General features: G+C 42.1%; 1 protein-coding gene across 1 annotated transcript in view; it reads left to right on the plus strand.

The window, feature by feature from the left end:
* Positions 1 to 15,524, plus strand: part of TEX11 (testis expressed 11) — a 113,800-nt gene that overhangs the window by 61,918 nt on the left and 36,358 nt on the right. Inside the window, exons 8-12 of the mRNA XM_051969186.1 lie at positions 4,732 to 4,813; positions 5,510 to 5,597; positions 12,053 to 12,204; positions 13,520 to 13,605; positions 14,024 to 14,161. Coding sequence (XP_051825146.1) covers positions 4,732 to 4,813; positions 5,510 to 5,597; positions 12,053 to 12,204; positions 13,520 to 13,605; positions 14,024 to 14,161 — 546 coding nt within the window. The remainder of the gene's footprint in view (positions 1 to 4,731; positions 4,814 to 5,509; positions 5,598 to 12,052; positions 12,205 to 13,519; positions 13,606 to 14,023; positions 14,162 to 15,524) is intronic.

Raw genomic sequence — 15,524 nt, forward strand, 5'->3', positions numbered from 1 at the left:
GACAGGCAGACACAGACACACAGGCGGACAGAGACACACACGCACACACAGGCGGACAGACACACAGGCAGACACGGACACACGCACACACAGTCACAGACAGGCAGACACAGACACACAGGTGGACAGAGAGACATGGACACACACATGCACACACAGACAGGCAGACACAGACACACAGGCAGACAGACACGCGCACACACAGTCACAGACAGGTGGACACAGACACACAGGCGGACAAACACTGGCAGACACGGACACACGCACACACAGTCACAGACAGGCAGACACAGACACACAGGCAGACAGAGAGACAGACACACACACGCACACACAGTCACACACAGACAGGCAGACAGACACGCGCATACGGACACAGTCAGACACACAGACAGGCGGACGCAGACACACAGGTGGACAGAAAGACACACGGACACACACGCACACACAGTCACACGCAGACACAGACACACAGGTGGACAGAGAGACATGGACACACACATGCACAGACAGACACGCGCACACACAGGCGGACAAACACACAGGCAGACACGGACACACGCACACACAGTCACAGACAGGCAGACACAGACACACAGGCGGACAGAGAGACAGACACACACACGCACACACAGTCAGGCAGACACACACAGGCAGACAGACGCGCACACAGACAGTCACAGACACACAGACAGGCGGACACAGACACAGGTGGACAGAGAGACACACGGACACACACACTCACACACACAGACAGGCAGACACAGACACACAGGTGGACAGAGAGACACACACACAGTCACACACACAGACAGGCGGACAGACACACACAGTCACAGACACACAGACACACAGGCAGACAGACACACGGACACACATGAACATAGTCACACACAGACATACACACAGAGACAGGCAGACAGAGACACACAGGTGGACAGAGAGACACATGGACACACACAGTCACACACAGACAGGCAGACAAAGACACACAGGCGGACAGACACACACAGTCACAGACACACAGGCAGACAGAGACACATGGACACACATGCACATAGTCACACAGAGACAGGCAGACAGAGACACACAGGTGGACAGAGAGACACACGGACACACACACACACACTCACACACAGAGACAGGCAGACACAGACACACAGGTGGACAGAGAGACACACGGACACACACACACACACACAGTCACACAGACAGGCGGACAGACACACACAGTCACAGACACACAGACACACAGGCAGACAGACACACGGACACACATGCACATAGTCACACACAGACATACACACAGAGACAGGCAGACAGAGACACACAGGTGGACAGAGAGACACATGGACACACACAGTCACACACAGACAGGCAGACAAAGACACACAGGCGGACAGACACACACAGTCACAGACACACAGGCAGACAGAGACACACGGACACACATGCACATAGTCACACAGAGACAGGCAGACAGAGACACACAGGTGGACAGAGAGACACACGGACACACACACACACAGTCACACACAGACACAGACAGGCAGACAAAGACACACAGGCGGACAGACACACACAGTCACAGACACACAGGCAGACAGACACATGGACACACATGCACATAGTCACACACAGACATACACACAGAGACAGGCAGACAGAGACACACAGGTGGACAGAGAGACACATGGACACACACGCACACACAGTTACACCCGGACACACAGGTGGACAGAGAGACACACACGCACACACAGTCACACACAGACGGACAGACACGCACACAGACACAGTCAGAGACACACGGACACACGCACACAGTCACACACAGACATACATACAGAGACAGGCAGACACAGACACACAGGTGGACAGAGAGACACACGGACACACACACAGGCAGACACAGACACACAGGCGGACAGACACACAGTCACAGACACACACAGTCAGACACACAGGCAGACAGAAACACACGGACACACACGCACACAGTCATACACACAGAGACAGGCAGACAGAGACACACAGGTGGACAGAGACACACAGATGCACACACACAGAGACAGGCAGACACAGACACACGGGTGGATAGAGATACTCACATGGGCAGAGAATCACACACAGACACAGGCACACAGACACGGGCAGAGACACATGGGCAGAGAGACACAGACAGACATGGACACATACACAGATGCACACAGACACACACAGAGACAGGCAGACGTAGACACACGGGTGGACACGTGGGTGGACACACACACAGACGCACACATAGGCACACATAGAGACAGGCAGACATACACAGACACACACAGATGCGCACATGCAGACAGAAACATGCAGGCACACACAGACACACACAGATGTGCAGGGAGGGAGACACAGACATTCAGAGACAGACACACACAGATACATAGTGTGTGTGTACACACACATGTACCTGTTTCCATATGTTAGTGGTATCCATGCCTTCCATGGAACCAGTTTAATCCTTAAATACCTATCAATGTCTATTAAATCTTGACTCTGCTACTGAATACCTTTGTAATCTTAGATCTGAACTGCAGCTTATTTCTCTCGAAAATGAGGGGCTACCTTCCCAGCATTAAATCTTGAGACTCTCTTGTTCTTGGTGATGGCAAGTCTCTCCTTGCTTCAAGTTTTGCTTTCTTGCAGGGACAGTGAGCTGGGTTGAAAAGACTCTTCAGAAGACTGGGTTGTATTCAGAGCCATTCTCATTATTCTCAGTCTTTATAACTATTAGGATTTCTCCAAGAAGGGCAGCTTTGTTTTTTGGTTTTTGTTTTCCCCTAGAATTTCCCTCATTGGGCCTCAAATCTTTTGAAACTAAAATGTGAGATAATTGGGTTTGAGTGACATGTCCAGGGTCACACAGCAAGTGTTAAATATCTGGGGCTGGATTTGAAGTCGGGTCCTCCTGACTTCAGGGCTGGTGCTCTATTCACTGTGCCATCTAGCTGCCCCTTCTCTATATATTTTAGAAATGAAGCCTTTATCATAACCCTTGGATGTAAATTTTTTTCTCCAGTTTTCTGTTTCCCTTTTAATCTTGTCTGCATTGGATTTGTTTGTACAAAACTTTTAATCAAAATGATCTATTTTGCATTTCATAATGTACTCTAGTTGTTCTTTGGTCATGAATTCCTTCCTTCTCCACAATCTGAGAGGTAGATGATCCCCTTTTCTTCTAATTTGCTTATAGCATCACTCTTTATGTCTAAATCATGAACCCATTTTGACCTTATCAAAGGTATATGTTAGGTATTAATTAGTACCTAGTTTCTGCCATACTAGTTTCTACTTTCCCCGGCAATTTTTGTCCAATGAGTAATTAGCCTTAAGTCTAATTCAGGCACATACACAAAAAGGCAAGAGACAGTCCCTGCTCTCAAGGAGCTCATAATCTATCTAACAGGGGAAAAAACAAACAAATAGGTACAAATAAGCTCAAAGCAGGATAAATAGGAAAAATTAGCAGAGGGAAGACACTAGAATTAAGTGGGTTTGGAGAAGCCTTCCTGTTGAAGTAGGACTTAAAAACCAATGTCTAACAACACTTACCAAATAAGCTACTTAAATCTGAGCCTTAGTTTCCTCATTTGTAAAAATGAATATTTAAATATCTGTGATATCTACCTCAGAACACATCTTTGTGCAGAAGAACAAAGTAAGTGCCATACCAATCAAACTGCCAAGAAATTACTTTACAGAGCTAGAAAAAATAATAACAAAGTTCATCTGGAAGAACAAAAGGTCAAAAATTTCAAAGGAATTAATGGAAAAATGTAAAGGGCTGAAACTCTTAAAAGGCGTGCTTGAATTAGACTTAAGGCTAATTACCCATTGGACAATGATTCTATTAGCATATGTTTGGAAAAATGGCCTTTCTCACTGTTGGGTGCTGGCTCAAGTTTGGTGTATACAGATAATAGTAGGAAGCATTAGGGGATGGAGTATGAGAGAGGCCAGAGAACTGCACTTAGCCTGCACTTAGACGCAGGACGAGGAGGAGAAAAATGTGGAGATTCTGGACTCTAGAATCAAGGAGGGATTCTTGGCAAAACTGGCAGTTTTATCCATTTCCTTCCCCTAAAGACCAAGGACTTTTGCTTATCCTGAGACCTCCAGGGAGCTAGCTTGGACTTTATAGAAAAATGCAACTGAAGGTGGCTTAGCTGTACCGGACTTAAAGTTATATTATAAAACAGTGGTCATTAAAACCATTTGGTACTGGCTAAGAAGTCAATGACTATAGTGATCTAGTGTTTGATAAACCCAAAGACTCCAGCTTCTGGGATCAGAGTAACATGTAAGAAGACTAAGAAAGTAGAAGGCCGAGTTATGAAGGGCTTGGAATGCCAAAGAAACCATTTTGTATTTGATCCTGGAGGTGATAGGAAGCTGCTGGAGTTTGAGTTGGGGGAATGACGAGGTCCTGAGCTTTAGAAAAATCACTTTGGAGAATAGAGTAAATAGACTGGAGATTGGAGTCAGGCAGAACCCCCACTCTCCACCCCTGTGTGGTTTTTGCAATAGTCCGGTTGTTAGGTGATAAAGGTGTGTATCAGAGTGGGGGCAGGGTCAGAGGAGAGAAGGGGGTGTCCTGCAATGACTCTGAAGAAAGTAGCAACCAACAAAAATAGCCTTTTGTGTTCCAAAGAAGTAATGCTATCATTTTCATTTCTTTGTTTAAAATAGGCATGTTTACATCCTGTTGGAATATACTTAAAGATAAAAATCCTTTTGCGACGTGGAGCATCTGATGAAGAAATCCAGACTGGTAAGCCAGTGAAAACCCTCATTGAGCATTAGACAGTATCAGCACTTTATTTTTTAATTTAGCAATCACAGAAACTGGGGACTGGGGACTAGGGGGAGTGGGAGGTGAGGTAGGGAGAAGGGACTGGTCTTGGAGGTTGGGGGGGGGGGGAAGAACAGTTATCAACCGAGAAGGAAAGAGAAAGTTGGAGAGGAGAGATTAGCAAGCAATTAAAAATTTAAAAATTAAAAAAATTAAAAATCTGGTCAGTTGATGAAGTGAATTGATCTGATCATAATAGGGAGATAGATGACACTGGCTCTCATTTGTATATTACTTTATTAAATCAATACTTTCCACTACTTTGAACTACCAATACTTTGAATTAATTGGTCTTATTTGTGTATAAAAGTCTTATTTCCCCTGTGTTCAGATCCAGGACTAAGCTGAGGAGGCCTGGCCCTGCCTTGGTGGGTAATTGCCAAGTATTGCTTTAATAAACCAATATTATAGGGAGGACGACACTGGCTCTTATTTTAGTTTCCCATAGGTAAATAAACGGAATCAGTATCTCTGTCTTAGCTGATCAGTTGGGACTAGCACTTTCCTGCCAGAAGAATCTTTGATTTATCACTTTTTAAAAATAAAACAAGATGTTTGCAAATTGCTTTTTCCTCAATAGCAAAACTGACCCAGTTCCTTCTGCTTTCTCTTTAGCTGCCATGAGTCTCTTGGATTTTGAAGATCCCGAAAACTTTTTAGATTTCTTTTTGAGTACTACAAAATTGCTTCTGGAAAATGACAGGTATGGACACATTGGCATTTCTTTCCCTAAATGCTTTCACGTTATGAGGTAGCTAGCTATTCCAGAGAATGCCACATTGTTTGACCTTGACGATATAGTTTGTGAAGGCTGCTGGGCAGAAGAGAGTCCATTTGCTTATAAGGCCTCCCCGTCTGCTCATTGGCTAATGGAATCTGCCTAATTATAAGGGAAAGCTTGAAGTGATTCAATGAAAAGCAAAGATCTGAGTGACAGGAGAGTTCATAAAAGGGCAAATCTGCAATGCTGGGCCTCCCTGTCCTTGGTCCCATTCTGGGAGCAGTACCTGCCACCAATTCCCATAGTCAGCCTGGGGAACCAGAGTGTGGGGTGATGGGCCACAGAAAGACCTTTGAAGCATGTGTAGGTATGTCACAGCTTCTTCCTGTATACTTGCTGCCTTTTGGGGGGCTCCTGATCTGGGCATGGGATGTAAGACAAAATGCTTCAAAAGAGAAATTTAGGTTCCTGTAAATTTGTGCTATGAGATGGCAGAAAGATCCTGTGTTTATAAGTTGTCAAATCTCCATCCGTGTTCATTGGCAGCATCAAAAGACTTTATTTTAGGGGATGACCAGTCTTCCCCCACTCCCCACCCCTTTGAAAATGTTGAAAGAAAAACTTTTATATTACTCTTAATAAGAATTCAAAATAGATAGGAAAAATAGCATTAGCTGACATAAAATTGAGAAGACGAGTTTGAACACATTATAGTAAAATGGGGACTTAGGGAAGAGAAGGGAAGAAGGATTTATTAAGCACCTGCTCTATGCCAGGCACTGTAATAAGTGCTTTACAGATATTATCTCCTTTGATCTTTATAGCAACCTCGGGAGGTGATGGTTTTGCTCAGTCATGTCGGACTCTTCGTAACCCCATTTGAGGTTTTCTTTTTTTAATAGTATTTTCTTTTCCCATATAAAAGATAGTTTTCAACATTTGCCTTTCAAAAACCTTGTGTTTCAAATTTTTCTCCCTCTCTTTCCGTTTTCTTCCTTCCCTAAGACAGTAAACAATCCAACACAGGTTAAACATGTACATTTCTCCTAAACATATTTCCATCTTAGATCAAAAGGGGAAAAAAAAATCTGAGAGAGCAAAAAACAAACACTAAACAACAACAAAAGGTGAAAATCCCGTGCTTTGGTCCACATTCAGTCTCTATAGCTCTCTCTGGATGTGGATGGCACTTTCTATGCCAAGTCTATTGGAATTGGTCCAAATCACCTCATTGTTGAAAAGGGCCACGTCCATCAGAATCGATCACTGTATAATTGTATAAAATCTTTTCTTTGTACAAGCTCTGGCTGAAAGCTAGGCTGAGTGTAGGGCAGAGAGTAGACTTTCCAAGAGGCCCACCTGCTTTACATTGTCCCCAGGAAAATAAAGTACAGGCCAAGGACAGGTGCCTTCCAAAGCCTCATGGGTTACAGCCTGATGGTTTCCTAGCCTGCAATCTCTGTGGTGACCACTAGATGGTGCTCTCAGCCCTGTCCTCGTCTCAGACCCTCCTGAGTGGAGCTCTTTTGCACATATGTGCTCCTCCTCTGTAGTCTCATCCTGAATGCCAAGACTAGCTCCTAATCCCACCCCCAGCTTCATGTGGCCCCAAAGGATTACTTACGCAAAATGGGGAGTAAATGTCCTGAAACCAAAACTCAGTGAAGAGCGTCCATTTATAAAACTCCTCAGTATTCTTGCTGTCAAGGTCAGAAAGCTCAGTCCACGGACCAGTCTGCTCAGGTCCACCTGGAAAGGAAAGATTCATGCCAGTCAATCTTGGCTGGCCAGTTAGAATTTCTCTGTCTCTGGCCCTGTCATCATTGCTTGCTGCAGAATCCAAAGTCTAGAGCCAGTCATATTCTCACTCTGATTTCTCGAAGGTTTTTCTGGCACAGCTTTGGGAATGGGGCCTCCAGGCCAGGCTGCAAGCTTATTATGCCTCTTATGGCTCAGGATAGAAAAACTTGTCTTTGTTTTGAGAAGTAGATCTGCAAATGTCCCGGGCAATCCAGCATTTCACAGGGACTAAACTGATTCAAATGTGGATCCCACAAATAAGTAAATAATGTGACCATAATTGTTAGTGTTGCTTAATTCAATTAAGAGAACAAGTTAAGCTCATAGGGATGCCTATTCGTGGGTGAACAGTGAATGTCCCCATCAAGGCTCGTTGTAATTAGTTACCAATGATCCATTTTTGTGAATTAATGCAGATCTGGCAGGATCCACTATTTGGTAGCCTTGTTAGCCACTAGTTTGTGTTTCTGAGTATTATAGAGTAATGAAATCATTTCATGTACTATACAATTTAGATTTGTCACACATTCAAGCTGGTCCTTCCCCCAGGTCATTCAGATGGGTGCAGTTTTAATGCCTAGGAGGAATGAATTAATCAGTCATGCTAAAGCATTTGACCATACCGGGCATGCAGGGTCCTAAGAGCTTAGCTGTGCTTGTGTTAGCTAACTAGCCCAAATTTGTTTAATGTTGAATCTGATATCATCAATAAAACCAGGTTGTGACAATAAATGGAGTATATTCAGATGTCATTAAGCTTAACAGCTTTCTAAAACCACTCTGTGGTGGTGTAGCTGCTCATGTCAGAGTGGATTCCTTCTCCATTAAAGGTTGAACAATGGCTTTGGGATCCCCTGGACAACATCCGAGCACAGTGAGAATAGATAAACAGTTCAGATCAGGGCTTAGTGGAATTCATTAACGTTTATGGATCCCCAAGAAATGTGTTCCATTGTAGGACAACTGGGGAAGAGAGACTTTGGGCTGGGGTTTTGGCATCCTTAACTGTGGGGCAGAGTTATGGTAGGGATGCTTCAAAGAGTAATTTAGGAGATAAGTCAGTTGTTAAACAGTTTTTTTTTCTTTTTCTTTTCTTCCTGCGCCATCTAGCCGCCCCCTCAGTAAGCATGTATCAAACATTCTCTGCCTGGAATTGTGCTAAGAACAAATAATACAGATAAAAAGATAGTTCCTGGTCTCAAGTCTAATGGGGGGGGGGGTAACATGAAAACAAATATGTACAAATTATAGACCAGGTAAATTGGAAATAATCAACAGAGGGAAGGCACTACAGTTAAGAGGGATTAGGAAAGACTTTCTGTAAAAGCTAGGATTTTGAAGGAGCCCGGAAGATGGAGATGAGGGAGGGAAAACCATATAAATTCCAAGGCTCGAATGAGTTTTAGGGTAAAGAGATTTCTGGAATGTAGCAGAAGGCGGCCAGGGTGCAGCCATGCTGTGTGGTGCTGATTGTGTTTAGGTATATATTCATTTAACTGTGAGATCCTTTTGCCCAGTGACTTAATGGATACACTGCTGGAGGGACTGATATCAAGACTGACATTCTTGCAATAAATTAAATCAGAAGTCAACAGGAAATTGCAGCTAAATAGAAGGATGGCTTGCAGGCTTTTCTTAGAGAGGAAAATAAAGGAGCTGGCAGAGTTGGTTTTATTGGGCATCCAAAAACAACAAGAAAAATCATTTCATAGGACATTTGGTCATCTCTCACTGCAGTGTTTATGATGCATATTTGGAGCCTATCGTAAAAGATGAAGATGCAGACTTTCTACAGAGTATTCAAATAGGCCCTCCAAACTAAATTAAAATATATTTTGTTCATTGAAAACTGTATGTTAAAAATAAATATTTGGTATTCTTTCCTGCTTTCCCTCTCCATTAGAAAAGAAAAAAGTCTTCTAACAGACAATACAAAACAAATAACTATGTTAACTATGCCCAAAAACATAAATCTCATTCTGTATCGAGTCTATCACCCCTCTGTCAAGAGATGGAAAGCATGTTTCATCATGGGTCCTCTAGAATCAAAATGGTTTGCTGCATTGATCCAAGTTCTAAATCTAAGTTGGTTTGTCTTTATAATGTTGTTATTGTATAAATTATTCTTTTGTTTTCTGCTCCCTTTACTCTGAATCACTTCAAGTCTTCCGAAGTGTCTGTAAAACTGCCCTTTTCATCATTTCTTATAGTACAATAATATTCTATTATTTTAATATGCCATTATTTGTTCAGCCATTCCCTAACTGATAGGCAATACCGTAACATCCCGTTCTTTGCTACTACAAAAAGAACTACTTGTTATTATGAAGGGTTTGTCTGCCTTTTTAAAATAGCTTTTTACTTTTCAAAATACATGCCAAGAGCTTTTTCAACATTCACCCTTGCAAAACTGATAGACAATTCCTTAACATCCCATTCTTTGCTACTACGAAAAGAACTACTTGTTATTATGAAGTTTGCCTTTTTTTAATAATAGCTTTTTACTTTTCAAAATACATGTCAAGATCGTTTTCAACATTCACCCTTGCAAAACCTTTGTGTTCCATATTTTTCTCCCTCCCCTCTCCCCTAGAGAGCAAATAATCCAATATAGGTTAAACTTATGCAATTCTTCTAAACATATTTCCACACATATCATACTGCACAAGAAAAATCGGATTTAAAAAAAAAAGAAAAAAGAAGCAAGCAAACAACATTGGAAAAAGGTGAAAATCCTATGTTGTGATCCATATTCAGGTCCCATAGACCTCTCTCGATGCAAATAGCTCTCTCCATCACAAGTTTATAGGAATTGGCCTGAAAACCACCTCATTGTTGAGGTCTGGAGAAACTTAGATGAATCAATGCTAAGTGAAGTGAGTAAAACCAAGAGAACACTGCACACGGTAACAACAAAATTATGTGATGATCAACTATGATGGAAGTGTCTCTTTTCAACAATGAGGTGGTTTGAAAAAATAATAAACCCCACAAAGAGATAAAAATCTAAAAGGAGAAAGACCTATATGTCTAAAATGTTTATAGCAGCTCTTTTAATGGTGGCAAAAAATTAGAATTTGAGGGGATGCCCATCATTTGGGGGAATGGCAGAACAAGTGATGAAATACTATTGTTCTATAAGAAATGACGAGCGGAATGCTCTCAGAAAAATCTGGAAAGAATTACATGAACTGATGAAAAGTGAAATGAGTAGAATCAGAACAACATTGCCCAGTAACAATAGTATTATAAGATGGTCAACTATGAATGACTTAGATGTTCTCAGAAATACAGTGGTCTAAGACTTATGAAGGACTTATGATGAAAAATGCTGTCCTTTCCCAGAAAGGGAATATATGTATATAGCTTGCTTTGTATATATTTGTTTGCATGTTGTTTCTATCTCCCCAGTCAGATTGTAAGGTCCTTGAGGGCAGGGGATTTTGCCTCTTTTTGTGTTTTTAGCATGTAGCACAATACCTGACACATGTAGGAAGTGCTTAATAAGTGCTTATTGATTAATTGATTTGTCTGAAATATTTGGTTAATATCACTATTTTTTTTTATGTGAAATTAACTCAGAAGAGCGAAAGAGTGAGCTGAAATAAGTACTTAGTTTCTTCTTTAGAGATTATGATCTCCATGTAGTCCAGGGGTCCTTGACCTTTTTTGGTGTGTCATGGATCCTTTGGGCAGTCTGGTAAAGAAGGTTTTGAGGAGTTCAGCTTCTCAGGATAATGCTTTTAAATGCATTAAAAAGAAAGAGCAAGGATTACAAAGGAAACAAATTCTATCCTAATACAGAACTCCCAATATTTAGAAAAAATAAATTCCTGGAACCCAAGTGAAGAACCCTTACCAGATAGCAGTCTTCAGGAAGTTTCTGGACAAGGTGCATTAAGTTCTGACCCCCTTTAGAGTTGTAGACTTGCTTCCCGAGCTGATGTCTGTATTCACACAAAGGAAGAAACTATTAGAAATCTTACTGAGATAAAAAAACAGTCCATGACGAACAGTTTAGTCAGCACTTAGAAATGTTTTATTGACAATTATTGGCATTAATGTATAACAGCGTATTTATTACTTTATTACTTTTCTTCATTTCCTGCTTTCCTACTGTTTGCAGCATTCCCTCCTACTGCTGCGTAAAATGTCAAAGAAGAGTTTTCTAATATTTAATACTCACTGGATGCTAAGAGCTTGCCAAATGTTCATTAGGAACATAGAAATAGGTGTGGGCCTAGGCTGGTCGTCTCAGAATTTAGATTTGACAGATGGGTGAGATGCATGTTTTGAGGGAAGATGGGCCCAAAGGAAGCAAAGAACCTTGAAACTGACTCCCTAGCCATCAGTGTTTGTCTAAATGAGATATTCAAAGTATAAGCTGACATAGAACGCTGGCAAACCCTGGTTTATGTTCATATAACTTTGGGATCTTTGTTCTTCATCTCTGTTCTGCTTGCTTGATCTGGATCTCTGTTCTTCAAACCTTTTTGCCCTTTTCCTTAGCTCTCTCTGAGAATGGCATCATATCACGCATCTCAAACTCTGATCTGGTAGGGTAGACGCAACCTTGGGTCCTTTTATACCTGGGAAACAGTAGAGCCGGGTCACTCACAAATGTGTCTCCTTTCCAGAGATGCTGTTGGTTTCGATTTTTTGAAGACTGTCTGTAACCGATTAGAGTGGTCAGCAGAAGTTGGGAAAGTATTTCTGCTCCACATTGAGCTCCTCTTACAAAGGAAGGAAGACCAACTTGTGAAAGAAAAGATTGAGAACATCCTTGCAGGTATGTAACTGGTTACTGAAAAGTGGGAATCTACAGAGAATCCCCAAGGCAGGGAGTGGAAAATAGCAGAAGGTGATGGTAGAGAAGTAGGGGTTGCTTTTTATTCCCCGCCTCCTCTGGCCTTTCTCTGTTGACCCCTGAGTATAGTAGCCCCTCACCTAGACTGAGCTTAGCCATCTGGACAATGTGAGGCAGCCAAGAGTCAGGAAGAAAGCAGTCAGGATTGTCCTGGGTCACAAAGTCCACTTCAGCCTCACGCTCAGGGCTTACTTTGAGTTTGCATTTGTTTACATTTGTGTGTTTTGTTTTTATGACTAACAAACTTGGTTATGCAGTTTCCCAGCACTTAGTAGTTTTAGTAAAAGCCAGTCGCTTAAGGGGGAGAAGGGACTGTTACAGATGGGGACGATAATATCAAGTCAAGGGGGATCGCTTGGCTGCTGCAAAAAAGAGATCCAAAGCAATCTAGGACCATTTAGAGTTGGAGCAAATAGTACCTATTCATGATGATCCTGGATCATCCTCCAAAGGCAAGATTATGCTTAGTATACCTTAAAAGGCAGGGAAGCAGGGAAAATAGGATATTTTAGAAAGGTTTCTGCCCAGTCAGGCTAAATAGTTAGACAAATGCTTGGTGACTGGCCTAGGCGTCAGGCTCTCTCAGGAGCCTTAATCTAGACTTTGACACAGGCTCCCCTTTTTGTAAAAGAGCAGGAGGAGAGGACAAAGTCTGTGTTTATATCAAATTCTGCCTTCAGCTAGCATGCTATTACAGTGTGGATGGTTCCTTAATGGGCTAATGTCTTGGAACCTTGTAAATTTCTAGACCAAACATACTTGGCTGTGAGTCATGGGGTTTAAACTGATAAAGCTTTTGTGTAAACCTGGTCTTAAAGTGCTTTACAAGTGCTCTAAGGCATAATTGGCCTCTATTGTGAACTTGACCTGATCTCGTTAGTACATTACACTAGAAATGCGCTTTGTTATTAATGATTTCTGGCATTGCTATCGGCTCATTCACAACCATATTACCTTGCCAGGAAATGATCTGATTTGGAGCTGAGAAAATGGGTTAAAAGAGACTGATGGAAGGAAAACTGTTACAGATCGATGGAAGTGTTGTCTCATAAATTCTGATTATACTACTTGATTTTGATAGCTTTTGTTATATGGATGCTGATGAGAGTCATTCTGAATGTGCTTGTTTTCAATCCCTGTTTGAAGATTAGTTTAGAGTCAATACTATTGATTGACATGAAAGTTGTAGATTTCTGTTTATGAGTATTTTGTTTATGAGTGTTTTGTTTTTTCTCAGCCCATCATGCAGGAAAAGAGCTTCCTTTCAAAATACTAAACTGGCTACATAATATTCTTTGGAATCAAGCTGCCCAAAATTTTGAGGTTTGGAAATCTTTATTATATTACCCTTTCCTTTCCTTCTCCTTAAGTCTGACAGGCTATCACAAGCCCCAGAACCTCTTCCCTCTCTGATACATATTTTCACAAACTATCAAAGTAATCTTCCAAAATCACCAAATCATTTCCCTTTAGTGTTTTTACCCTTTCCCATGTGTGCTGATCAGGACTGAGTATAAATCGTGACATTTAGCCTTTAAACCCTCTAAAATCTGAGTTCACTTGAAGGAGATCAGTCATTGTTTGGGAAATGTTTGTGTCGCCTGAAAAAAAAAAAGGGATTTTCTTTCTAAAGTTCACCTTGATTATTTTTAGTATTGTAATTGTATTGGCTTCTAGAGACATTTAAAGAAAACAGTAAAAAGTTGTGCATCTCATACGTGTCTTTCTTCTTGACCCACAGGAAGAAAATTATATGGAAGCCCTGCAATGGTATGACTATTCGCTTAGTTTCTATCCATCAGGGCAGACTGATCTGGACTTTGCTAAACTACAGAGAAATCGAGCTTCGTGCTACATTCATCTAAAGCAACTGGATAAGGTCCTTTAATTTCTCAGTTTTGGGGAGATAGCAAATATGGCTCTCCATAGAGAATCTAGGTTGGCTGGTGGGGACACTATTCTTTATGTCTTCTTGGCTCTCCTTGTCGCCAAGGATACGCTGTCATTCTCCATTCATGGAATATTGAGGGCTATCCCAAGTTTCAAACTTTGTGCAAGGCGGAGGAGGCCATCTGGAGCAAGAGAGCATGTCAGCTCTGCCTTCAGATTGTCAGAACTGCAAGACAAAGTATTCCCAGGGCTCTTTTGTTTCTGCTTTACCAGAACTGTTACCTAGAATGAGAGAAGGAAGGAGGTCCTTCTATTATTTTTTTTAATTGACAGTCTACGTCAATTAAAAGTCTTGTTGTAGCTGTGAAAGGTCACCATCTGCAATGTTACCCTTGAAATCTGTCACAGATTGAAGGATAACATTTCTTTCTATCAAAATACAGTGGAAGAAAATTTGCTCAGGTTATAATCTTATTCTTTCACTTTCTGGGCTGATTGCTTCTGACTTCTAGCAGTCTTTGCCATGACAGTGAAGTGACTTTTTGGGAGGAATACATTTTAGATGGTGAAAGAAATAGAGCCATTCTTGCTGCTCAAAGCTGCCGATCCTCCCTTTTCCTTGAGCAATCCCAGAACACGCAATTGTAGAGGGTACGAACTTCTTTCATTTCACCTACTGTGTGCCGGACATCGTGCTCAGCACTGGGGATACAGAGAGAGGCAAAGAACAGTCCTTGCAAACAACTCAGGATGAACAAGCTCTAGGCAGGATAAATTGAGGCTGGTGTCTGAGAGAGGGTGCTAAGATCAAGGGGATCTTGTAAAAGGTTTCTTGCAGCAGGTTGCCAGGGAAGCCAAGAGTTGGAGATGAGTCAGAGAAAATGCTTGAAGTCGAGAGGTCCAGTGTGTTGCGTGTGCCAGGGACTGCAAGGAAGCCGGAGTCCCTGGATTCCAAAGTATCCAAAGTGTGTTTGGGGGGCCCTAAGGTAAAAGTCTGAAAAAGTGCAGGGAAAGGGATAGGTTATGAAGGGCTTTAAATGCTGGAGGACTTTGTTTGATCCCGAAGGTCATAGAAAGCCACCAGCCATTAATTGAATGGGGAAGGGAGTGACATAGTTGGATCTATGCTTTAGGGAGCTAACTTTAGAGGCTGAATAGAGGATGGCTTGGACTGAGGAGAGTCTGGAGGCAGGCAGGACATTTCCCTCCCCTTCCCTGCCTCCCACTGGGCTACTGTCTGGGGGTGAGGTGTTGAGGGCCTACATTGGGGCGATATAGAGAAAAAGATTTGGCAACTGGCTAGATGTGGGAGTTGAGAGAAGTGAAGAGTTGAGTGAGACTCAGGTTGTGAG

This window comes from Antechinus flavipes, chromosome X (assembly GCF_016432865.1).
Source record: "Antechinus flavipes isolate AdamAnt ecotype Samford, QLD, Australia chromosome X, AdamAnt_v2, whole genome shotgun sequence".
Taxonomy (NCBI): domain Eukaryota; kingdom Metazoa; phylum Chordata; class Mammalia; order Dasyuromorphia; family Dasyuridae; genus Antechinus; species Antechinus flavipes.